This window comes from Agelaius tricolor, unplaced genomic scaffold, assembly GCF_023055355.1.
Source record: "Agelaius tricolor isolate 1412-34295 unplaced genomic scaffold, bAgeTri1.0.p SCAF_14, whole genome shotgun sequence".
Taxonomy (NCBI): Eukaryota; Metazoa; Chordata; class Aves; order Passeriformes; family Icteridae; genus Agelaius; species Agelaius tricolor.
This window is the reverse complement of record NW_027269274.1, coordinates 16,550,999-16,578,185: the sequence shown is the minus strand read 5'-3', so window position 1 is coordinate 16,578,185 and position 27,187 is coordinate 16,550,999. Positions and strand designations below refer to the sequence as shown.

General features: G+C 40.9%; 1 protein-coding gene across 10 annotated transcripts in view; it reads right to left on the bottom strand.

Annotated features, from left to right (window-relative positions):
* Positions 1-27,187, bottom strand: part of DOCK3 (dedicator of cytokinesis 3) — a 185,912-nt gene that overhangs the window by 21,113 nt on the left and 137,612 nt on the right. For 9 of the 10 annotated variants that reach the window (XM_071439935.1, XM_071439936.1, XM_071439939.1 and 6 more), the window contains exons 27-43: positions 26,073-26,171; positions 23,878-23,972; positions 22,333-22,408; positions 21,362-21,462; positions 21,028-21,086; positions 19,482-19,630; positions 17,153-17,238; positions 15,340-15,366; positions 15,122-15,217; positions 13,391-13,451; positions 12,811-12,904; positions 11,990-12,138; positions 7,271-7,357; positions 5,602-5,706; positions 1,692-1,833; positions 847-1,013; positions 226-312 (exon numbers count right to left, since the gene is read on the bottom strand). In XM_071439935.1, the coding sequence (XP_071296036.1) occupies positions 226-312; positions 847-1,013; positions 1,692-1,833; positions 5,602-5,706; positions 7,271-7,357; positions 11,990-12,138; positions 12,811-12,904; positions 13,391-13,451; positions 15,122-15,217; positions 15,340-15,366; positions 17,153-17,238; positions 19,482-19,630; positions 21,028-21,086; positions 21,362-21,462; positions 22,333-22,408; positions 23,878-23,972; positions 26,073-26,171 (1,680 nt within the window). The remainder of the gene's footprint in view (positions 1-225; positions 313-846; positions 1,014-1,691; positions 1,834-5,601; positions 5,707-7,270; positions 7,358-11,989; positions 12,139-12,810; positions 12,905-13,390; positions 13,452-15,121; positions 15,218-15,339; positions 15,367-17,152; positions 17,239-19,481; positions 19,631-21,027; positions 21,087-21,361; positions 21,463-22,332; positions 22,409-23,877; positions 23,973-26,072; positions 26,172-27,187) is intronic. The other variant, XM_071439937.1, reaches the window with a different exon arrangement.

Sequence of the window (27,187 nt, the reverse complement as noted above, 5' to 3'; positions counted from 1 at the left end):
ATTCCATCCTTTTGGCACTGTCTCCATTATATTATTAGCTAATACAATTCCCTTGGTTACATTCAGCCATTATTTAAATGAAGTGGTAGAAAAAGGATGTATTTAACTCTTGGTAAACACCATTTTAAACTGCAAGATTTCAGCCCAACAAGTTTTAAGCTGCCTATCCCCTGTCCTCAGTAACTCATCATTTCGACCCCCAATTACAGGAATTATCAATGTTACCAGTTCTCTTCTCTCCACTTCAAACCAGCGAGAGATCCCAGGCAAACTGTGAGTCAGGGTCAGAGTAGTGCGTTCAATCCACAAGCTCTGCAAGGAGTAATTGAGGCTGTGAGGAACAGTGATCACAACCACATCCTCTGTACTCCTACTACAAGTGCAAAGGGGGCAAGGCTCAGAAAAGAATGCATTAACCTCCCAAGCATTGATTCTGTAGAAGGTCTTCCTGAAAGTCACTTAAACAACAAACCAGGAATTCAGCATGCTTGAAACAACACATTCAGCATTTCTATTAATTTTTAAAACTTCTCCAATCACCAGTTGCGTCATGGGACCCAAAAAGACATTGTAGACCTATATGTCAGTAATAAAAAAAAAAAGTCCAGCCAAACAAACAGTGTCTCTGAGCACTAAAATAACACATCTTTAAACTGGACAATGCTTTAAGCAGGTCAGAACTCAACAATATTCAATCAGACTGTGGACTTAACCTGTTACTTGAGTGGCTGTAGTATCTGGCTATCAAATCAGGATTATCTAAAAGGCTCTATCAGCATAAAATAAGAAAACAGTATTCACCTTGAAGAGATGAACACTTAAGCACGGCTTATTTGCTACTTGTACCTTAAACTCGTTCTCCTTGTCCTTGGGGCCCTTGTGGAAGGGTCTGTCGTAGCGGAACTTGCGGATGTTGTTGACGCGGTAAAAGCTCTTGATGCGATCAGGGACACGGTCCATTTGCAGCACGTCTATATTGTCTGGGATGGGAGTCACTGCATAGATCTGCAAATCTGGAAATTGTGCAGTCAAAGAAAGCTTTATCCATGTGTTAGGAAAGACAAATAGGAAACAGCAACCCACACAGGAGGCTCCATTTGCTGACAGTGACATTACAGTTCCAATCCTGCACAGTATCCACGCTGCTCTCTCAGAAGCCAAATCGTGCGGGTTCCATGACTAAGCTCTGCAAAGTCCCTGCAGTCCCCTTAAATGTGATGTGGTTCAGTCCTTAAATGCACTGAGCATTGTACAGGTGACCAGTGAGAAGAATGACATTCACAGCCTTGGGTATAAAAAGGTTCAACAGTTTTAAAAAAAGGGAAATTGCAAAAAAGTAAAATATAAGCAGAATGGAAAATAGTGCTTTGGAACTAGTATCTGTTCCCAACAAAATAATGGCCCAGAGAAGGTATCAGGAATACTTCTAAGGACACACGCTGTGTGCGATGCCAGTGCTGTTGGTAAAGCATTAAAACATGGATATGACTGAGCACAGCCTTTCCCTTCTACATGGAACATGACCTGCACTACTCCCCAAATAAAAATTCACCGCTCTCTCCAACACCATGTCCCATAACAAACCAGTTACTGCCTGCTGCAGACAGGGTCTGGTTTTGTCCATATGCAGCTCTACACCTCTGTGCTCTGCCCCAGCTCCAGGGAGCGTTTACCCTTTCACAGAAGGATACACTGGGCATCACACTGCAATATGGAGTCGTCGGGGTGGTTTGGGTGCTGCATTGCGATGGCTTGGGGGAACTCGCTCAGCATCCTCTGCTGGAAGGCTTCCAGCCTCTCATAGTCGTGGCCCCGACACACATATTCTTTGTTCTGCAAGAAGGACAAGCGTAAATTAGTCCTTAAAATAAGTTAAATTCTAGTGACTTCTGTCTCACTTTAAATGTTACTTCAAAACCAAAGATAAATGACTGGCAATGTGAGCAGCTAACGTGAGAGCAGATGTATTTTATCCCTTCCTTTTTCTTTACAATGTATTTCATGAAGAAGTGATGAATGAGGAGACTATTCCACTGATCTCTGATTCAGGCACACCCAGCATTCAGTCTTGTGGTCCCTTCTTACCTGCTTTTCGGAAAAGGCACTATTTTTAATTGGACTATACTGAAACCTATCAACTAAAACTTAAGTCACCAGCTTGGCTGTTCTACGCTGGGAAAGCTGCTGTCAAATACAGTTTATACCAGATGGATAAAAGTCCTGAGCTTCTGATAGAACAGAGGGAGATATGTGTTTATCATTTTATCAGTTCTCCTTGGAAAGAAGTTGCAACAAACTATTCACAAAAATCACTGTTTAATCACTGCTGTATTATCACAGCCATACAACCCAGCCCTGATGGTGATGAACAATACATGCTCAGGAACTCCCCTGTCAATAGTACAGTAATACAGAAAAGCTTTACCAACAATTCTCAGTGGCCACTTAACAAATTCCCCTTCAGCCCTAAAAGCACTTTCCTCTTGATGAACAAAATTTCATTTCTGCTAATAATGGAAAGCTGCATTTAGATGACTCTTGAGGCATTAAAGCACTTGTGCAGAGTTCTTGGATGCTTTTTGAGCTATCTCTTAACTCCAAACAGCACAATAAAGGATTTCTAAATTCCTCAGTGTCAGGAAGTTTATATTCCAGTGTCTTAACCCTCACAAACCAAAATTTTCATCAGTATTAATATCAATCAAAGCAGGCAAATTCTCTACTTTTGGTAGTTTAAACTCTCATACATATAATAACTAGAAGAACAGGGAGGCTTTTCACCTTCATAAAACAATTTAAAAATTTAATAAAAAAGAACAGTCTTTTATTTATTGCATTTAGAGACTGCAGTATATTCAAGAATGTGTTGTTAATTGCTCTGGAAAAGGGATGTGGCCAAGCAGTTCTTGATCTTGGTAGGAAAATCGAAGGGAAAGTAGCAAAAACAGATCATAAAACACAGCCAAGGAGTTCAGTTATCTTTGGCTTTGCATTTCAACTTTGTGGAAAGGATCTCCTGCACAGGCTGTGACATGTGTCACTTTGTATGCATCAGTCACAGCAGCCAATGGACTGGGAGAAGAATCACATGATGAATCTTGACAGTTCAGTCTGTAATGCTCAAACTTTGCAGCTATTATTAAATTTGGAGTGAGCCCACGTTTGAAGGTGAATCTCTTCATGACACTTACTGTATTCTCTGTTTTACCTTTTGATTGCAGCAATCTAGAAAACTGTAAGCCTATAAATAAAGTTATTGTGATTCTAAAAATAATGCCCTCAAAACACCTCAAAGCTAAATTTAATAAGACTTCAGACAGATGCCAGCACAAGATCTCAAAACATGGCTTGTCAGGCCTTACTTGAACTTCTGGTAGATGGAAGATATGGACAGTTTTAATTTAAATTTACTTATGCAGAAAAGCTAGAAATAGATGCAGAATTCATGGAAACATGAACAATGACTTTTCTAGACAAAGGGTCTTCAAAAATCAAAGATACAGAAAGAAGTTGTTATTTTCTGTCTTAAGCTATACAGCAATAGAAAAATATATGAGAAAAGGGCTTGGAGTTATTTGATCCCTTTAAATCACTCCCATATCCATTTGAAGATTTTAAATCCATGTAAATCTTTTTCTTCTCTAGAATAGCTGCTTCCAATCTCTTTACAGTGTGATCCATGCTGATGTGACTGCTAATGGGCTTAGTCTGTGCTCCACAATGTGTGTGCTGTATGGATCATTAGGGAGAGAAAGGAGGAGGATGACTTTTAATGAGATTGCTACATTAGTAATCTGCTATCAGAAGTACTGCTACCAAATATAATTGCAGAATTAACAAGGATTATAATTATGTACGCTCGTGCTCGCTGGTAGTTTCTCCAGCCAAGGATCCACGTTGTTACAGCACTTTGCAAAGAGTCAGGGCTGAGCACAGAAAGCTCAAGCAGTGTCAAACACCTTGGCCATGCAGGATCCAGGGGAGGATCCACAAGATAAACAGATAAACTCTGACAGTACTTCAGATGTTAGGAGTGCTTGTGTGCCAGGATGACTGTGTCGTCACTCACTCGCTGAAATATTTGTTGTTAGATAATAAAACCAGGAATTATCACTTTTCTCTGGAGATCTTCATGGGGCAGCTCTGGGTTCACACTGCAGCACCCATTCTTTCTTTGGATTCCTCTGCAGGGCCTCTACACACTGCTTCAGGCTGCTGCAGTCTAAATTCTGTGAGGAGCAGCTGGGGAGGAGGGGCTCAGGCTGGAGAAAAGGAGGCTCAGGGGGATCCCTCTCACCCTCTACAACTCCCTGACAGGACGTGGTAGCCAGGTGGGGATCAGGCTCTGCTCCCAGGGAACAAGGGACAGGAGGAGAAGAAACTGCCCCAAGCTGCACCAGGGGACATTCAGGCTGGACATCAGGAAGAATTTCTTTGTGGAAAGGGTTGTCAGGCATTGGGAAGGGCTGATGAAGTCACCATCCCTGGAGACAAGTTGTTCAAGAACAAGTGGACACGTAGCACTTGGTGCCATGGTCTGGATGACAAGGTGATGATTGGTCAGAGGTTGGACTGAGGATCTTGAAGGTCTTTTCCAACCTAAATGATTCTGTGACTCTCTGATTCTGGCACTGTTCACCTTCAAATAACATTAACCACCATCCTTTATGCACTGGTATTTCTTCTCCTCGACTAATTTCAACTTGCCTTTATTACCCCTGCCTGTGTTTCCATTGAAAGACTATAATTAAACCCCAATGTGGAAATCCTTCTTAAAAAAACAACAAACAACTTCATAATCAGAGGGGAGTATAAGAGGGCAGCTCTCAAAACAGCTTGGCTTTGTATGGCTTCATCCTGTGTACCTTGATTGGTACCACCTCTTGTCCAACCATTCCTTCAAAGAGAACACAAACCATGCACCTCCAGTCCTTGAAAGCTTCCAGTTACCTTGTCCTGTCACATTCAATGGCATCTGCCATCAATTTGCAGGCAGCTCTTGGAGCACTTGTCAGATTATATTCCTTCCTTGCTCTAAACTAGCAACAAGACATTGTATAAACAAATACCCATTTAAAGTTTGATTCCTCATTAGGAAAAGAAGAAAATTTCACTTTTTAAATGGATTGGTACACCAGCAGACAATGAGCTCCAAGTGAGGACGCGTCCAAAGAAGCTGTTTGGCTTTTGTCAAAGAGAGGAAATTTTCACTTGTATATAGCATAAGAGTCATCAGGCTGGGATTAGAATTCTGTCAAGTGAGACTTTTTTTAAAGTGTGATAATTTGAGATGATGAAAATTAGTTGTAATGACCCAACATTGCTGCAATACAGCATTTTGCTTAATATAGAGGCAATTTGTGCTGCATCTGCAGATCATCAAAAATTCACAGTGGCATGAGTCAAATTTCTGATCTCTGTTCCCAAGAACATTCCCAGTGGACCGTGTCCTTCAGTTCAGCCAGAAAACTGTTTTTATTTGTGCAGGCATAAAAAAATATGCTGAACAGTAGGCATCATATCTCCAAAACAAAAAAACAAAGCCTTAACAGCTACTCTGAGCCTGGTCACTTTGTCACATCCTGTACAAGTTTGGCTTACCCGCAGGAAAAATGGGAATTTTCGACCATAGAAACCAACTCTGAAAAACTCTGGTTCTAAGCGCTGCTGTTCCATGATATTGTCATAATAGGTAGCTTCCATTTTCTGTGGAGGAAAGAGATAGCTGCTATCAGACCCTTAAAGCTGCACTTAAAACATTGACATCTCAACACTCATTAAAATATCACATTCCTCTTTTACCCCCGTGATTTTTTATGAAAAGACCAAAATTCTCTAAAGATAAAAATGATTAATTAAACCAGTCTACATGGTAGAACAGACTGGAATATCACCATACTCATTTTACATTTTGCAAGATGACATATTAATTTTTCCTGGTTTATCTTATTTTAAATTAAACAGGTCTTGCATGTAATTTTCTTTGCATTGCAGAATTAATGGCAAAGCTGAGATTAAGATCCACGTTGCCTGGCTCACAGTGTCCTATTCTCTCCAACAGATCAAAATCCATACCACTGCCTGGAAAATTACATCTAATTGGGTTTGCCTTAATTGAGTTGAGGGGCATGAAAAAGGATATAACAAAATTAAATCTACAGCTCTGTGCACCAGAAGGTTTAACATGGAAGAAAAAGGTGGTTGCAAAGAGGAAAAGGACTTTTTTCTAGTTCCAATCAGCAGTTTTGTGGAATTGTGCCAACAAAGATGAAGAGTGGGATTTCCAGACTCTTTGGCAAACTGAACTTCAGGAATTTCACTGTAGCAAAAGGTGGCTCTTCAAGGAGAAGAACCAGTTTGACACCATTGCTTCCACTGCAAGGAACCCTAACTCACAATATTGCATCCTGGTTTGTGGTCGGTTCCCACAAACATGAACTCCCTTTCCAGGAAGGAGAAGGTCCCAAAGTCACTGCAGGAAGCATCAAGGAACGTGGTGGTGATGTGAATGGCACAGAGAGTGCACAGCCAAGTGCTCTCTTTGGGGGCACTTTGGAGAAAACAGGTTCTTCAGAAGTGCAGTTTATCAGACCTTGTTAGACAGGTGTCTTCAGATAAAAATAAACTGGACTTTTTAGAAAGAGAATTTAAACCACTGCATATGTCCATGCAGCATAAATCTCAAATTTGGATACGTGTATGCTACCCCAGGGGACAGGAGGAGATGAACTATTTTCACATTCAGAAAATGTTTAAATAACAACAGGAACTTCAGCTTTTTCTGATTAAAGCATGATGCTGCAAATGTGCCCTGATTTCATCGTGTGTTTGATTGTACCAGAGGACCAGATCCCTGTAAACTGGTAAGAATGCTATAAACATTGGTCTTCTTCATTCTCTCTCTCATTCATCTTATCTCACTGAGGCACAAGCTGTCCTTGATTTTTTTGGAATTAAAATGAAATAGGTATTAAAAAATAGGATATTTTATGCAAAAATATATGTAAATATGCCATTGCAATAGCAAGCCCAGCTCCTGTGTGTGTGTGCTGCCTTCATATACTCACAGGATTTTACTGCTACCAGACTCTGGAATTATTTCAGTGCACCTACAAAGTCATCAATACGAATCAATGGCAAGGAGTCTCAGTGAATGCATGGAGCTCTATGAGGAATGTGATACATTGAAATTCAGGATCTCTGACAGGAGAGCAGGATGCCCTGGGCACCGAGGCAGGAGCGTGCAAGGAGGGAAGGTGCAGGCACTCACCCGGATCCAGCTGAGGCTCTGGTAGTCATAGAGGCTCTCGTACTGGATGGCCAGCTCTCGGCACAGCGGGATGCCGAACTCCCAGCTCTGCGGGGCCAAAGCAAATCACACTCACAGCAAACACAATGCTGCTGCCAGCTCAGCTCACAGCAATATGGAAACTCAGCTCTGGGAACTCATTTGGTATGAAATGCAGAGATTAGATGGGAAAATGCAATGTGGTGAAACCATTTCCATTAAATAGCAGATCAATTCCTTCTAAAAGATGGGAACAGAGGCATATGTTCCGTGGAAATTACACACACATACTGCTTGTTCTGACAGTTCATTTATGAAACTGGGAACTTATCTGGGAAAGATAATAAAACTAACAATTTCTCTTCGTGCTAGACACCCCTTCAACCTACCCCCAACAGCTCCTTTGTTTTCTGCACTAGAACTCCCTGGAGTACAGAGTTAGGGCTTGGCTCTCCAGCAAAGTGCTCCCCTTCCAGGGCTGCTCCTTCCCACTGGAAGCACAAACTGTCAGGCAGTGGGAACACTCCAGTACACAAAACATCCTCAGAGCTGACCTGCATTACTGCAGTGAATCAATATCCATATTCAGAAAGCCACTCTTTTCTTCAGCTCCCAGTCCCACACAATGGATCTCTCCTAGCACACCATACTCATCATCCCAGAGGTCAGGAGGGACAGAGACCCACTTAGGGCACACCCACACTGAGAGAAGGACTCTCCTGTTACCTCAAGTGGCTTTTTGGAGAGCTCATTTTACACTGAAATCTCCTCTTCCATCACCTTTTACCTGCACACACTGGAAGCCTTTTAGGGGAGTGGCTGTTTCTTACCATGCTTATGGTAAAGGACTTAGAGCACCAAGGTCTCAGTTGAACCCTTACTGGATTAAGTTTTATTATGCATTACTGGGCTAATTTGCCAGTTGTTTTACATGGGACCCTGCTGTAGTGAAAACAAAATTGATGTGTGAGTTAGACTATCACCTTAAGTTTTAAGAATGTTAATAGCAATATTTTAAATTCTTGGAAACAATCATTAACAGCAATTATGTAAAATATTAGCACTTAATATGGAAACAGTTTCTCTGCTTACATGTTACCTTCACACAAAAAAGTGAATCCCTACTGTTTGATATAATTTATGAGGCAGTTTACAGTGTTTCCCTTTAAGCCTTCATTTGTAGTGTCTGTTCTCTCCTTACTACCACTTCCCTACTACAGCTCTTTAGCTTCATTTAATTACAAAAGCTTCAATAAAAACTTGCTAAATAAAACATTGTACCAGAATACCAGAATCAATTTGGATATTCTGATAGTATTTGTAGTTTGGGAGAATGGGAGGCCTGAGATTTATTTAGATCAAAGCAACAGACACAATAGGAAAGGAACTGAAAGACCAGTTTCTTGACTACACTGAATATTAGTGAGGTATTTGTGATCTCAAATTAACAGGATTTTTGCTGTGGGTTGTCAAAATCCATGACACACAAACTGATTCACTGAACTGAGATCAACCATAGTCAGTTAAGTGCATTTGCAAACTCAAAGACCACTGCATTTTATTATGGTTGCAGCACATTCTTTACAGACATACTATACCTAGATTTTCAGTCCTCAGCTGATCTATGTTCACTTCTAAAACATCTAGCCAGGAATAAATGGCTTTTTTCCCACAGAGAGTGTGAGCAGTCTTACTTCCAGATGGGATGCTGTGACTAAAGCCTACCTAACTCTCTAATCTCTCTTCTGGACAGAAGCAGAAATCTCACCAGCTGTTTTCCCTCCAGATGATCTGAGGGATGTAACCTTTTCATGCTCCTTTTCTGATGTCAATTAAATTAACAACATGCAACCACATCTGATTTCTCTATATACTACCTCTTCTCCATGTACCCTGATACCATTCCTGTCATCCTAACTCAGGCTCTCTCTTTGTGTCAGTTTCCACACCAAGAAATTCAGCTGTGCTACCTGAGTATTCTGCAGATACAAGATGAGATAAAGAAGTGAAGAACAACAACATACAGGTAACTTCCTAAAGAGAAAATGGTTGGTAGATGTTTGAAAGGAAAAGGAATGAATGGATATCCAGGTCATTGGAGCTTCAGTTTTAAAATCTGTGATGCTAACAAGTAACATCTTCACAGTACAGATAATTAATATGTAATTCCATGTGACATGCAAGTGCCACTTCCCTCTTCAAATAACTTCCTGATGTCTCCACTGGTAATTTTCCTCATTAGTGCTTCCTGTTTTTCTGACCTGTGATGTGTTTGCATGCTGTGTGTTACTTGAAAGCCACATTCACAGGGCACTTATTGCAGCTTTCTCCTATGGCACCAGTAACTCTCAGCTGACTGCACACAAGAGGGCTCAGGTAGAGACAATCATCCCTTCTGAATGCCAGCCTTTATTCACTCACATCCCAGTGTGCAGATTTCTTTTGGAAATGATTCCCATGAGGGCACACAAGAGAAATGATTTCAAGTGTTGGGTATGGAGCACATGATGAAAACCTAAGTGCTTTGGGAATGCTGCTTTGGGTCTCTGTGTGCATTTGGCTGCACTAGGGAGAACAGACCCTGCAGTGCCAGGGTGGGAGCTGCTCAGAATTGGCAGGGAATAAATCCAGCAGTGAACTGGACACAAAAGGGCTGAGTAGATTTTGAGTATTGCTGTGCAGAAACATGATCAGTCAGCTTCAAACTGTTCCATTCACAGATGTCTTCAACTAGAGAACTTTTAACGGTCAAAATTGTAACTGAGGGTTAAAAATATCTTCAATTTAAGTTATGTACTTGCACACACTGCCAGCTGAGCCACAGACCAATTGACAGCAGAGCAGAAATCAGCAGGAGGAGGCACATGACCAGTGAAGGCTAAAAGGGCTTTGGAACACCATGTTCCCTCCCAGCACAGGGCTGCTGCTGATGCTGCTGAGGGTGGGAGTCAGCTCTGCACCCACTGCAGCATCCCAGGCCTGCCACAGGCTGTGCCACTGGCATGTCACAAGACACCCTTGTGGGCAGTTTTCCTCCCATTCCTGTCCTGAGAAAATTCTCCTATAAAGAAATGCAGAATTTTTACAGACTTTACACTCTGCCTTAACACCCTCACTTGGTGGAAGAGGCCAGGAGCAGCATGAGAAATGAAGGGCAATAACAAATCCTGCTCTGCAGAACCTGAGGAGGGACCATCCCAGGATAGTGCAGAAAGAAGCTGTCAGACACGAGTAGAGGGAAGCAGGTTTCTTCCATTCCCTGAGCTGCTCCCTGTCACACAACAAGAGTGCTGAAAAGGAGGCTTTGGCTTCTCAGCATCTCTCAGTTCCATAGTCTGAATGACATGCACACTGCTTAAGTGGATTATTTAATCATTCAGCTACCATTTGTAATAAAGCAGGATTAAAACACAAATCAAGTAACTCCAAAAACATCCAGTGGGGAGAAAATCTCAAGAGGTTAACACTCTATAATCTGTTAGGAGTTTTACAGTCTAATTATATCAGTCATTTTTTACTCTACTTCTCTGTGTATGGATTCCCTGTTGTTGTCAAAAATACAGGCTCACTTGCTTTCCACAGTGCCTCTATCATCTTTGTCTAGTCAGAAAGTACAGTACTACAGTATTTGCACAAGCCAGTTACTTGTTTTTAAGTGCAGTCTGAAAACCCCTGAAAATTCCTGAAATGAGAGAACCATACGCAGTGTTATCACAAAAGAGCAACTCTGGCAGACACACACACAAAAAAAAATTCTAAATCACTTCCTCATAAATGGGCCATTTCTTCCTTCACATAGGAATCTGACTTCCTTTTGCAGGTTCTTTAGAAAATGTTTCTGCCATATGCAACTCCTATTACCAGGACTGGGAATGAATTATCTGGAATGGCAGCCCCATAAGAACCAACTCACATTTGTATTTAATGCCACTGTCATTGCCATCATGGGCAAAATCAGCCCTGAGGCACACATATAGATGTTATCTCCCAAGAACATAAGCTGTAGGAATTTTCCTAGAGAAGGGAAAAAATTGAAAATACTCCAACAGATGATGTCACTTTTAAGGTTCACCTCTGAATTACTCCCAAAACACCATGACACAAGGGACTAAAACATCTACTTCTGCAGTAATTGAAAAAAAATATAATTAACTGTAGAAAACTCATACTCAATATATGAAATTGAAATGGATTGATTTTCTTCTTGTGCAGTGGATGGAATTGCACTTTAATTGAAAATAACTTTAAGTGACACTGAAAAGACTTAAATATTTTTCAATAAAGAGACCCCTATAGCATTTGCCTGCCATTTCCATGTGCAGGTTAAGCAGAAAACAAGTTCTCAAGTGAGTCATAGCACAGCAGTTTGCATGGACAGCTACAAAATGCAATCCCATCCCCCAAAAGCTGAGGAACAAGCACTCTGCCACATCAGCTGATTCAAGGCTTGGTTTAAAGGTTTAAAAATGTCTTGGTGTTTGTCCTGTTGGCCTCCCTAACCCATTCCAAATGCCCTACATAATGAAATACCTTTCCTCATATCTTTTTTTTTTTTTGTCCAGAGAGCCAATTTGTCATGTTATAAACACTTTTGATACAAATTTACTTCCAGACTACTGGACTGAGATGATGGCTTGCAAGCCCCTAAGTCAGTCAGGAAAAGGGAAGGAAGCTGCTGGAAGAGAGAAGAAGTTGGCATACCTTCCCTTTGTTGAAGTAATGGATAATCTTACGGCACAGACCTTCCTTACGTTGCCACTCTGACTGAGATGGGTAATGCAGGAACTCTCTCAGAGGTCTGTCCTCCCACTGCAGCAACTCACAGTACAAAAGCAGAGTGAATGCAGCCTCTGTGGGAAAGGCAGTTATGGAACACTGAATCAATGACAGCACATAAACACAGCCAATATTAAAGGTCACAGGCCTGCTTCTGACACAGTCCGCGATTTCTGACTTACAGTTTGTGAAAAAAATCTCAACTCTTAGGGGCCATTAAATTAGTCAATTACTTAAAATAGAAGCACATGATTTTTAGGTACAAATCTGTCAAATTTCTTTTTACCAGCTACTTGATTTAAATGCACAGTCAGATGTTCAGATCTCTAACTAGATTTGGGGCCTGCAGCTGTAAACAGAGCTTGGACAACACAGCATTAGAGTCCATACACGTTCCAGTGCTTCCTCAGCACTGCAAGGCAAGGAAATATGACAAGTGATAATAGAATGGTGCTTTTGCTAATCTTCCTTTAAATTTCATTCCACTGTTGTGATTTTTGTTTAATCCATCTTCTTCAAAGAACACTTTAATGTTTGAAGTGTAATTCAATAATCATATGGTTGTGCAGGCATAAACAGTATTTAACTTGAGGAAAGGAGCTGGGCCTCAGCTTCTTGCCTTCCCAACTGCCATAACTGATTCATGCCAATTCTTTCCCAAAGAATGAGCCAGATATTACATAACATTGGGAGAGTTAAAAAATGCCATGAGGAGCTCCAGCAGACTCCATGAATGTCTCTCTCACCTGTGTAGTTCTCAGCCTGCAGGTGCATGTCACAAAGCTTGTGGATGTAGCGGATGTACATCTCCTCCTTGTTAATTTCAGATTTGTAGAAATTCTGTGAATGAAAAAACAGAGCTGTTACTCTTGAGACTCTCCATTCAAGCACTCAGCAGCATCTGTGGATGTGAAAAGTTATTGAAAAGAGAACACGTTCTTAGTGGAAAGAAAAGTAATAATTCTTTCCACACTCACACTGATCTAACCCACTAATTTTATTGTGGCATGACTTTTTTATCCAAATGAAGGTAGTCAAAAGCTGAAAGAAAAGGTGAGAGAATTTGTAGAACCTGTGTCACAGGGATACACAGAACTCAGCTGGACACAGCCCTGAGGAGCCTGACCTATCTGGCCCTGCTTAAAGCAGTGAGTCGGATCAGAGGCCTCCAGAGGATCCTCACAATCCTCTGCATTTTCTTCTTTCATCCCAGTGCTTGGATTCTGAAGCTACACTTGCCTGACACAGATTCCTATCCCAGCCTCTCCCATCCTAGTTTCAACGAGATTGCACAGTATCACAAAGAGATAAAGGAAACACTTTTACCATTAGGTTAACAGTGCAGCCAATCTTCTTGTTTTCTGTTTCATCTCCTTTCATACAGTCCCTAAGAAAGTAGAGCAGTATTGAAACAAGCATCTGCAAAAACAGTCCTTTTAAAATAAATTTGAAGCTATCTTATCTTCCAAGGCTTCTCTGGATGACAAACAACAGATAATCATATACTTAATTTTATAAAGTTCCTCTAAGAAAAATTTTCATATTAGGGCTTAGATGATGTGAGAACTGAGTGTCCCCTTACAAGTTTGCATCTGTGAACAAGCCCCTGAAATGACTGTTCCTTCATTTCTTACAAGAATGTGAACAACAATCAGATACAGTGGTCAAAAATAATCCAAATGCAAGATCTACTATAAAAGTAAAAACTCTTATTCACCCAGATGTAAACATTTAGTCCTAGTCAAAGGGTTGGCTTCCATAAATGCAGCTCTGCAGCGTGGTGTGGCACACAAGGACAGAACCTGAGGGATTTAGACTAGATTTCTAACTTTTGCAGAGGTAAGTTAAATCACAAAATTTATCTTTGGTTTCTGGAATATTTTAGAAATTATTTCTATTCAAATGGTACAAGAGACTTAAGTTTTTAAAGCAGTGACACAGCAAGTCATCTTGAGAACTTCTACAGCTACTGACTGGCAGCTGGACTCCTAAGAATTGCCTGTGTATTTCCAAATTCCAATGCCATATTCCAGTTCCCTGTTCTGGGAATGACAAATCAGCTGCAGACTGACAATCAAGGAAAAACTGGTATGTGTTTCTCAATTAAGCATGGAAATGTGTACCTGTTTGTGAAAGCTGCCTTCTGGCAGCTGTTTATCATTAAAAAACGAAAAACAGAAACCAAAACCACACAACACCCCCCACCTTGCCCCCCAGAAACCCCCAAGCAGCTCCCCTGCACTCCCTTTAAACGTGCCTCCAGTACCTGGTTGTGCACAGTAGTTGTAGAGCAGTTGTTGCCAGGAAAAAACCAGGAGATTGGATCAAGGTGGTAGGGATAACAAAAAGAGCAAACTAAAAAGCACAGAAAAGGATTTGGGACTGCAGAACACCCAGCCTAGTCAGAGGGTTTCACCTCTAATGAGCAGCAGCAGAAGAAAAAACTATTTGAACTCCTGTCAGTAGGCTAAAGATAGAAATATCTGGGGCAGTTCTATATAGGGTCAAATTGTCTATTATTAAAAAAACCCCCTCTGAGTGTGTGTGTATATATAAATCTAAAGTTAAAATATTTCCTTCTAACTAAGTCAAAGCTCAGCTGCATTGACACAACAGTCCTGCAAACTTCAGTTTAAAACTAAAGGAAGGCTGCCTAATTTATAGTGAAATCTTGCTCATGAGCCACCAGCTGATGTGCCAGAGTTCCCAGATGAAGTTCTCCTGCCCTGCAGGCCTGGATGAGGCATTCAGCACACCTTGGTTCAATGAGGCTTTGGGGATCACTCTTGCATTTATCATCTATTTTGCTGAATTAGGTGAGATCATTTCAGTGATAGAAAGAATTAATGTTTTAGCAACCTGAATAAACCTTAGTGCAAAACTATCAGGAACGAGCACACAAGAATGAGAGGAGGATCTGGAATGGTTGCTCAGGACCCAGTGTTGGCTTGCATGTGTGCAGCTTGATAGTCAATAAAAACCTTCCCTTTGGGAATTTGGTACCATGTCTTGACAAAGCTCCCACACTTAGAGCATGTCCTTGCTGGTGCCAGGTACCTGTAGTCGAGCAGACGCTCCATGAGCCGAGTGACGGACGTGACAAAAGAGATCCCAGTCTCCCGCCAAGTCTCCTGCTCAATCTTCTCCAGCAAACTGTTTGGAGATGGAAAGACAGCAGCTGAGGCTTCCAGGGAAATGGTACAGGGCATGCACACTGATACAGACAACTTGGTTTCTCCTTCATACAACAAATTCCAGAAGAATTAGCATCTTACCTGGGATAAGGCCCAAAGAGTTGGGTTCTACTCCAGGCAGCATGAAGTAAAGACAAGGAAATTACAGAACTGACAGGAGAAGGGAAAATATCCTCACACTGCCATTTAACAGATATGAAAAAGAACAACACTCATGGCAATACTTGATTCCCACATTATTACCTGTAGCTTAAATACCACTACCAGCAGTCAAAACTGAAAAGGAGTCCATACCTACTGCAAATATTTCTTCTTTGCTCATCTCTCCAGAAATTTTCATCTCTAATCAGCAACAACCAACCCTGATTCACATTGTATTTAAACTGGAAATAACAGCAATCTGCTCCTGCCTAGCATAGACAGTACAGTGAGCACCCATGTCACACAGTTGTGAAGGAAGAGAGAAGGCTGGACCAAGAACATTGAACACTGTGTTTAAAAAGTGAAGAAAGAAAGCAAATTTACATGCCAGTTTTTCTGAAACTGGATTTCCAGTCAAAGAATTTGCCACTTCAGGAAAGAAATTCTGTTGGGTATCACAGCCTCCAAAGAGGCAAACTCTTCAGTACTGGCAGCTGAGGGAGCCAATTCCCTTTACAGCAGTGTAGTTGAGACAGTAAAATTCAGGGTCAACTGTTTTTTCACACAGCATTTACTAATTTGTGGAATTTTTTCCACAAATTTTATGTTTCCTCATATTGTTCTCAGACAGCTTGGTGGGAGATATAAACTAACTGGTTGCTGTAATTCCTGTGTTTCTTGGTAATGCATCCAGTCACTACCACCTAAAAATGAGTAAAAAGCTACAGCCCTTGAATTTTTAACATTTCAGGTAATGAATGTCTTCAGGTGGAACAAAGGCACTCGATTCCTCTTGCCACATGAATAAAAAAAAGAATAGATATTTCCTTTCCTTTATTCCTGAAATAGACTTACTTTATCTGTACACATAAGATCCAAGACTTCCCAAGGCTGAATATACACAAATCCAAACTGAATACATTTCCATACTTCCTGAGGATAAGCACATGGGATGGGCAGGCTTATCTAGCTTGAAATGAATGAATGTGCAAATTCAGAAACAATTATTGATGCCAGCAAAACAAAGGTTTATGCCTCAAAAGCTGGTGTGCTATTGGAGGCCATGTAAAATTGGAATATATGGCAAAAATTCTCCTAATGATCTCTCTGGCTCACTAGAGTATTAAAAAACTTGGTTTAACTGCTCTGGACTGTCAAGAGTTTGAAATAATTCCTTCTGAAATAAACTAGGAACATTTGAAATTAAATTTGGAGACGGATCAGTAATCAAAGGTAAAGTGTAAAGTCAGACATAAAATCTTCAACTTTATCCTTCTGAGTGTGAATTGTTGGTGTCACAGGAAGTGTCACAATGGACTCTGGAGGAAGCAACTGGCAACTGTTGAACCAACCAAAACATGGCCTTCAAAAATAGGAGGAAAGAAAGGAAAATGCTGAGGAAAATCTCCTTTGCTCTAACAAGGCCTGACTGTAGATAGTACAGTGTCTCTCTAAACACTGCTGAGACCAGGGTCTCACTCACTCCTATGGAAAGAGAAGGGCCCTGGCTCCTCCAGCAAATGAATTTTTGATAGGAGGATGGTAACCTGTGCAGCCTTTTATTAGCTGTCACAGGGAGAAGACAAAGAGGAATTTAGGTCTCTGCATTACCTCCAGCACTACCTCACCGAGCCATTCCATGGCAGCCAGGCAGCCCCTTCCTGCCCTCCCCCAAGATCTGTGCCTGCACACATCAGGCCTGACTCCTGCAGTGGCCCTGCACAACACAAGAGCATGAACTGGCAGAGCTTACAGCAGGCTGAAGAGTTCCCTGTAGTTCTCATCACCTTTTCCTTCGGACACCAGGCTGTCCAGCTTATCGATCAGCTCAGCCTCCACCTGCAGGGAGAGACCACATCCATCACTCAGAGACTCTTCCAGTGACCCAGCCCATCAGGCAAACTGGATCCTGAGCTGCAGCAGGACATCCAGCACCACTGCTCTGCTCTGCTGGTGGAATTGATTTGCAGTCACCCAGCCATCATTATATTAGAAGATTATTTGTTCATTAAACTCCACTTTTTAAGCCTCTCTATGATTATGTGACACTTCTGCTGTTTTCTTTCACTTATATGAAGGGCCACACCAGCATCATTATGTTCTCTTAGAAAGGTTTTGAATACATATTAATTCCCACCCTAAATATCAAGTGTGATATCAGATATTCTCATAAAACTGATTCAAGTGCAGAACTTGATGTATGTAACATTAAACAAAAACAACTTCATGAAGTCAGAAATCTTGCAGAAGACAGTTTCACTACTAGTGAAGACAGAGGCTCCTAAAGGCTGAAACTATTTGCAGAAACATGGCTTACTTTTATTTAAAGACAAGCAAAGTTTGAGCTTCTCTATGTTTTTCAGCTGCCAAATAGCAGAGGAAGTAAAGATGGGAAGGAAAACCAAATCAGCCAGTGGCACACAAATGGACTTGGTGCTCTTGTTGCTGAATCATTAAAGGGAAACCTGATTTCATCCCTGAATCAGACTGTATTGTTATCCAGCCTTGCTGAAAAATAGTGTTGTAAAAACATGAACTAATGAAGAAAATTTAAAAAGAGCTTGAAAATGAATTTTCAGGGTTTTTATATTTTCTGACAAACAACTGAATATTCAAAAGGCAAAGAGAAGCTCAGAATTAAAAAAAACCTCTCCCTTTGTTTGTGATCTACAGTGATTACAGAAATCAGTAATGCCTGTGTCCAGCTATCCAGCATTATACTGGAAAGCAAATAACTGCCTGCTTCCAGCAGATAATGTTAATGAGGTTTATTACCTCTTGGGGTATTTAACCATTTATTTAATCACTAAAACAGATGATTATTTCATCTTTAACCTTAGAAGGTTACAATATATGCTTCATAAAACAGTGTGGAAATTTGCTCCATAGGTAATTTAAGAAATACTCTTGGAGCTGTAGTTTAAAATACATTAGTGAGTATAAAAATTAAATGAAGATTACAAAGAGTTCATCTTGATACAGAAAATATAAATAGGCCCAGAAACTCGAAGGTGACTGTAGATGTTTCATACTGTAAATTCCAGAGAAAGACTGTTCTGTTGTTATGCTAAAACAAGTGGAAAGAGGACTATGATCAAAATGCTATTGCAATAATAATAATAGTAAATAATAACAATTATAGCAATCATGGGAGCTGCAGAGGAAGAAAAACAAGCTCCTGGTAATACTTTTCCACACAGCCTTTAATAGATCAGGTTATGGGAAAGGTCTGCTATTCTCCTGGAATGATAGATTAGATCTGGCATTTTAATGACTGTGCAAATAACTAATCACATGAATTATGATAATTTAATGGTGATTTACTCCTTCACAGCACTCCTCTGCAGAGACTGGCCCCCAGTATTTCCCCAGCACAATGACAATGAAACACTGTCATCCAAGGATCCAGACCAAGCCCATCCCTCATTAGCAATGCTCTGCACTTCAGGGATCTGGTTTGCAGTGGAAAATCTAAGCAATTCTCTGACCATGACTGGGAAACAATGATGAAGATTTCTCTCCCTGATTTGCAATCAGAGCTCACAGCAGGTAGAAACTGCAGAGCTCTTCCTGGACTTAACCCTTCCCAGAGAGCTGCTGCAATTTCTGAAAATAAAAACAGCTACAAAGTCTGTTTCAAGGCATGGAATAATGATTTAATTATACAATACCACTTCCTAGCTGCAAACTGAAGACAGAGAAGCAGAGAGCCCTGTTTTCACAAAGACTGGCTAAATCTTTACATCTCCATTTTTGGTTCTCAGTCTGACCCATTTAATGGCTGACTAATAATCCAAGTGAAACCACTGGGAGCAGTGATAGCCCAGCACTTACACAATTCTTTTCCCCATCTGTGATGTGCTGAACACATCCCTCCTCTTCCCCATGTTCATGGGAAGTGCAGTTTGCACTGGTGAAACAATCTTGGGGGCCTTATGAATTAGGGTTTGAATTTTCTATTTTATACAGATTTATGTGACATATTCACAGTCAGAAACAGATCAAAAAATACAAACTCCTTGCTTCCAGCTGGACACTGCAGAGAGAGAGCAAGGAGAGGAAGGCTTGGGCAGTGCCCTCACCTGTTTGAAGTTGCCATTCTTTCTCTGCTCCCAGTCCATCATGTCGTGGAAGATTGGGATCATGATATTCCGGACTTCTGGTTGTGGAACAAGGGTAACACCCAGAAAGGGGCCAATCATTCCCGGAATAAAGTGAATCTTGTGCTCACCTGTACAACACAAAACAATGGTAATTAAATAAAGGCCTTTGCTATCTGCCACTGAGAAAACAGGGAACCCTTGCAATAATGACATTTGCACAGTAGTAAGCATGAGCACTACAAAAGCAAATATTCTTTTCCTGAAAAGGAATGAAAAATCAGTATTTGCTTTACACCATTTCTTGCAAAGTCTCCAAGAACATTTTTAATTTCACTGTGAAAGCCTTCAGCAAAAAATGTCAGTGCATTTTACTTTGCAAAGGAATTCAAACTGTCAAAAGTAAACCACCTAAAACATACTAACTGGGGGAGAAGAGGCCAGGGTACTTCCAATTCATGAAGATTTTGAAAGGGCTGGTGAGAACAGTGGTACTTAATAGACACTTTTAGATTTCAAGGAACTACAGAGCTCTTGGCCCCCACTGCTGTCTGCATTTCCTAACTGCCCTTGACTGGGACCAGTGGATCCTCTCTAGGAGGGACCTGCGGCACTTTGCTGCCAGCCTCTTCTGAGCCATGTACTGCACTGTGCAGAGAGAAACTCAACAAAGCCTGATCTGGAACAGCATCCAGTGATAAATGTCTGCATCTCCACGTCCAAAACTGGCTTCTCCTCAGCTGAGAAGTTTGTCAAGTTTGTTTTTCTGGGTATTGAATCTCTGTTACCTTGGAGGGCCTTCTATTTTCCACACAGCTCCTTTGAACTGTGACCAGTTCTGGCTGTATCATTTTAGTTGTACAAGACAAATCAGGCTTATTCGGTTTTCTTGCTTCCATTCTCTTCCTGACTGATGTCTGAACCTTGTCCAGCTTGCCTTGGGTTGATATTTTTTTGTGTTTTGTTGTTTCTTTTAGCTGTAGAAAGCAGGACTGGGCAAACTGATCTAGAATCAAGTGCACTTAGAGAAAACACTGTGACAGTAATATGGTGCCTCTTCTCTTACTCCAGATTCTTATATATTTTCTCAAAAATTACAAAATTTCCTTTATTCATAGCATTTTACAGGTAGCTCCCCTTCAGCTGATTATCACCATGGTACATTTGTTGTCTTTGATTGTTTGAATGGCAACTCCTACCTACATCCCTACACACAAAATGTTTCTATTTGGCTTGGTGAATATTATGCAGCCATATTATTAAGGTATCCAATCTGACTTGTGTCACTCCTTTGCTCTCTTAGTGATTCACCCCTTCTCACATCCTTCTATTTGTGATCTCTATCAGCAACATTTTGTTATTTTTCTCTAGAATAAAGTGCAGAAGAGAGTTTTGGTGAGAGAAGTGCTTCTCTTCAGAGAAACAAAGGATTCTGTGATGCCACAAAACATTTAAAAAATTTAAAAATCTGACAGGAACGGGGTTTTCCTTTGGCTTTGGTTGTCAGGTGAGAGAGGGAGAGGCTTACCCAGGTTCTGCCACATGCTGAAGAGCTCATAGGCCATCATCACTCTCATATCACCATACCTGAGAGAGAACAGAGACACAGCTGCCCAGGGAACAAAAACTTGCAAGGCAGTGATGTGAAAAAATAATCAAATGGTTAAAAAAATTCAATTCACATTTATGTCAATGTAAGAGCATCAAACAACTTGACTGATCACTGATTGCTGTATTGAGAGATCGAGTTATTCATTTCCCAGGCATTTCCACATCCCAGATTTCATAATAAATCACAGAGACTTATGGTAGGAAAATAAGGCTCTTTTTTGAGGTGGGAACCCAACAAAACACATCCTTACTTATCCAGAATCTTCTTCCTCTTGGGTGGCGTGGCATTTTCTAGTTGGAGACTCGGCTGGTTTATAAACAAAACTGCCAGGCTGAAATAAGAGTTCCACACCTGTGACAAGCAAAGGAATTTTACAGCATTACACTCCAAGAGTAAGTTTTAAAGAAGTGGAGAAAGACAGACTCCTTTTGGTAATCAAGGGGTAACTTCATTAATATGTCTCCTACTATGGAGATACAAATTAACTCTTAAAGGCACAAATGCATTATTTAAACCCCCACAAAAGCAATGCCACTGGGTTTCCTCTTTGCACCAGAGCTCAAGAATGAATAAATTTGGTGACATCAGCAAATTTTTAAGTTGTTTTTCTGTAAGTTGAACAGATATTATCAAATCTGTTCAACCTACAAAAGATCTCTCTCAACCAGAGATCAAATGATATCATGAATAGAATCCCTGAAATTTGGTCTGTTTTCCCAAAGACATGAGGTTTTTACCAGCTTGGTGTGTGCCCTTGTCCCTAGATGCATGTCTGGCAGCTCTTCCTTACTGACACTGAACTTCCTGCCCATCTCCAACTACATCAGACACAGGGACAACACCCTAGGATTGTGTTCCTCCAGGTTCTGTGTCATCAGCCAGAGACCTCTGGGAGAATGCCCCAACTTCAGGAAAAGCATTGCCCGAGTTTACATTGCATTATCCATCAGACAGATGCTCCATTGGCCCCATGCTTATGGAATTACCAGTTTCCTTTATGAGGGACTCAATTTCCCTGATTTGATCTCACACTGTATCTGTTCTATTTCCCATCAATTCCACAGCAGATTCCATTCCTGTCCTTTATCAGTTAGGTCATCTTCCTGACAGACACTCTAATAAATGCTGCAAATATCATCAGCTAATGCAGAGGGCAGCTCCTGTTCCTTTGTTACTGCTGGTTTGAAAAGATGTCAGAACATTTTCTGAATCAATTCTTACTTTAAAATCGAAGTCCGTTTCTGTGAAATTCTTATGCAGGGCAGAAGACAAGTATTGAACTGTTGTAACTATGATACTGCAGCCAAAAACAAAGAAAAGAAAACAAAAGAGAACATTTGAATCTGGAATACAGCATATTACAGGGGTTGGTGGTGCTGGTTTTACTACAGGTACAGAGAAGTGCATTCTTTGTGTGATCTCTGTGATATTTACACACAAGTCACCGTTCTTTGCTTTAACGAACAATTTGTACTAATTAATACAAGATTATGAACTTCCACTACTATTGTAACTTCTAGAATTTACACATGAGCATTTAAAATCCTGTCTATTTTGTATGGCTGGGCCATATGACCACCAGGGAAATGGAATAATACACTCCTTTTTCTCCTGTTGTAAGCAGAAAGGTTTTTTTCCCCAGAGGAGAGTAACTCAAGAAGTTTGATCTGTCCTTGTTCTTGTCTATGCAACAGTCCTTTATCTCACTCTCACTCAACTCAAGATATTTGTGAGTATTTTGCTAATTTTTGATTCTGTGTTATTTTTTGTTGGTGGCTCCATACACCTTAGTGAAAGGCAATGAAGACACATGACAGATTCAGGAATTAATCAATGGCATGTAGATAGGGCAACAGTAATATCAAAAGAAGAGCACACCTCTATTCACATGCAAGCAATACTTCAGCAGCACTGCTAAATGGAACTGTCAGCCTAAAGCTTGGTGGCAAAATGATGCCCAAGGCAACAGGTAACCTGCAGCATCTGAGGGAGCCACTGTTTCAGGTGGATTTCTTTTTTCTTACAGAACTTGACTGAATCTTTATGCTTGAATTCCTGAAATCCACTTCTTTCACTTCTCATTAGCAGGATGGACTTGCAGAGCATTCAGCTCAGCTGGGCAGGCAGCCTTTAGGAGCATTTCCATGGTGTTTCCTCAGAGTGGGAATTCCACAGCTAGGTTAGCTAAGGGATCATTCCAGCCACCCGGTGTTCAACACTGCTGCTGATCCACAGTACTTAACCCAGCAGAAGCAAGAAACTGAGATAAAATGGAGCATGAAAATGGCAGATGACAACTGAATTGAGAAGGAACTCTGTGTAATGCTTTGGTGTCATGGCTGGGGTTTGCTCCCCCTTTCCCAAAATTCCCAAGAGCCTCTCCCTGCTCGGCTACAGAGGGATGTTCATGGGAAACCAGAAGTTCAAGACAGGGATTCCCTGATAAGGGAGGGAGAGGCTCATAAACAGCCTTTGGTATGGGGAGCTGGGCTCACCCTGGGTGCTGGAACTTCTGGGTCACTCAGCCCCTCACCCTCAGGGCTGCTCCTTCAGCTCTGCTTTTAACTCCTGGCTCTGAGAATGCCGCTGGAGTTTAACAAACCCACAAACACAGGTTTGGTCCAGAGTGTTACAATAACAGCAGAATGAGGATGAGCACTCCAGAATTCCTGTCCTGATCCTCACATCTCAGTCTGAGGAAAAACACTGCCCCCAGGCTTTAACTGCCACAGAATGGCAACATTTTATACCTGCTCCTCTACTTACTTGCTGGTGAGCAACCTCATCACCATCCAGTCTCGAGGAAAGACACTCATCTTCATCAGGTTCCGAAACACGCAGAAAATTTTCAGGAGGAACTCCTGTCACACAGGGGAAAATATGTAACAATCAGCAGCAGTTGTAGGTGAATCTGTTTTCTTGATTCTAAGAAAGACAATTAAGCTAAGTGTGCTCTACTTGAGCTTTGTGTTGCAGGGCCATTCACCTGGAAACATGAAAGCAACACACCTTGGAATATGGCTCTATTCCTTTTGTTTGAGGCTCATATACAACTTCCAGCTTCTTTAAAATCTTCACTTCTACAGGGAGATGAAAATCTTCCCAATGTGCATAATTGTATCTGACATCTCATATTATCACCCAGAGTTCAGTGTCAATTTGCAGCTATTTTCAAATATACTGGACTCATAATCACTTTTTAATGCATTCATTTTATTAATTTATCTGTCCAAATTTCTTTGGACTTGTGTCACAATTTGAGAACTAACCACACCCCCAAGCCCAATAAAACTCCTACACAGGCTTTCTAAAATAGTAACAGAAAACCCCATTTCTGGCAACACACAGCAGCAAAGAGCTCTTAGACACATTCAGCTGGATGTTTGCTTTCCAAAAAAAAAATCCCCAAACCTGAAGACATTTCTGGTTTTTGACTACCTGCACCTTCACATCTGTACAGAACAACAGGGAAGATCAAATGTGAAAAGTTGTTTCCCTTGCAACCTATGATTTTGTTGTTTTGTTTTCCTTCCAGACAAAATCAAAATAGAAGAGAAATTGGCAGAGCAGGGATTCTTCAAAACCATGCTACCATTATGCCTTATTGGAGGGTGTCTGATTAATACCTTGGTGTAACTGAGCTCAGAGTAAAGCATTAGAAGCTCCTTGACTTTTGGCTTCATCTTGCCTGAAGTGTAACAGTGGTAAGTGAATAAAATGCCTTTCCATGCCAGAAGAAGTATTGAAAATATTATAACAGCCATATTTGATGGGAAAGTAGAGTAATGTGTAAAATCTTCAGCCTTTGTAGTACTCTTGGAACATATACTCAGATTATATGAGATAAAACAGTTCTTTTGGGCATAACAATAAATTTTAGTTCAATGACCTTTCCACAAGTCTGACATAAGAACTATAGTTTAGATGGCTTTTAAAATATCTATTAAAATTTATTATGAATTAATTTAGTAAATAATTTTCCTGTGAGCAATTTCAAAGTTATCAGAAAGGCAGCAATCTCACATAACTATCAACCTGAGATACACTGAACCCTGCAACCTAAAGATAAGAATTTTGTCATTCCAAATTCATGTCCCTACCTTATTCAGCTTCTCTATATGCACACAAAATATTCAAAAGCTGAAAATCTATCCAGAAAGGACTTCTCACTGCTTCTCCATTTCATTTGTTAAGGTAACAGAACATTGTTAAGGTAACATTACATTGTTCTTATTGTGCATATTTGAGTGCCATGCAAAACAAAATCATTTTATATAAAAGCTTGTCTTTATTTATAGGATTAGTCTGCCTTTTAAACAGGCTTTTGCTGGAGATACTCCTCTTCCCCACTGAAGGTGAGTTAAGAAGTTCTGCTGGTATGAGATGTGAGATGTGCTACTTCAAAATGTCAGAGCTCTGTGCCCCTCACCAACCCCTGCTGTTCATGAAGAGCCGTAATTTAAACTGATGTTCTCAAAGAAGCATGCAGCAAGTGAAGTGGTAAGGTTACAGCTTTCCCAAAAAATATTTCATCTGCTAGAGACATTTGTAACCCCCAAAAGGCTTGAAATTCTCTTCTGGCATAAAATCAATACCCTTTGTAAGAAAGCTCCAGTGCATACTGAACACGTAGCAAAATGCTATACAACAACTGACTTCACATTCACAGGACTAAAAAGCCCTGTTCCTCTGCCTGTCTTTTATATGTCACAATTACAATATCCTTTATGCCCAACAACATCTATCCTGGGACTTTATTTGCTGTTATAAAGATAATTCAGTGCCTTGTGGTCTTAAATGTGTTTGTGCAACACTGCACCAATGACTGTAAAAGTGAAAGGGAGGTCCCTGAACAGAGTGCCAGTGGATAGGAATGATTAACAGGCAAGTGATGCTGGAGGGATTCCCCCTGCTCTCCCATTCTGAGGGAATCACCCCACAAACATCACATCCTTTTGTACCTTCAGCTCATCCTTGCTTTGGAAGTTGTCCAGTAAGTGCTGGAAGTGAGTGTCTGACATCTGACGAAGCAAAGATAAAAGGCAGGAGACATATTCTCCCTGTTGACCAAAGGAGAAACTCTTTCATTCAGACAATCTGAAATTTCACAGATACAAAGCTTAACCAGGGGGAAGGTATAAAGGGAGGGGTCTGAAATGGCCCCAATGCCTGTGAGGGGACAGCTGACATGCACAGAGATTGAAAGTACTGCAGGCTAACAGTTCCTGAGTTACTGTTAATACAGGGATACACCTCCAGGAGGCTCCTCCACAGATGCCAGTTTTAAAGGTCTTTTAATCAAAGTTGTAGTCTAAACAAAAGTAATTTAAAATTATTAATACAGACATTAACAAATCCCCCTCCAAGCATGCAGGTTTTGACAATCCCTTTTTCAGGTACTTAATACCCAGTGTCTGTCAGAGGTGTGACTGCAGCTCATGCCAATAGACATTTGGTTTGCCAGCAGTTATTTGAACTAAGTGACTCTGACCACTAAAGCAGTGACAGCTTGGGATCAGGCTGGGCTACAGAGGGTGTCTGGAAGCTTGTAAATGTATGGCTTATTAGTGTTCACCAAGTTCTGTGCTGTCAAAGCTCCAGTACTGACAGATCTGCAGCCAGATTTCCTGAGCACAGTCTGGGTAAGCCTACATAAGCAACAATAACATTTCTGTAAATTTGCAAAGCAGATGCACCCTAACCAGTTACCACAGCATCCCAAAGTGTTTTCCAAAGAGAAGCTCCCCCATTTTACAAATCTGAAAGCAAAGCACAGAGAAGTTAAGCAATCTGTCCAAGAGAACAAGCAAAGTGGTGCCAAAAACATCAGGACTGGGTCTGTTGACTGCCAGTCCCTTGCACAACACTATTTTTTTCTGCAACAGAGAAACTGATTTGGAAAAGGCACAAATCTAATAAGAATCCATATATCACTGTGCTGTGAAATGTAAATTGAGGAGCAAATACAAGGGACTGTGCCTTCCATTTTATTGCTACTCTTAAATGGCTCAAGCATCTACCCAGAAGCTTTGACATGGGCTGTTGCAAGAAACTTTCCAGGGCTGAACTTCATGAG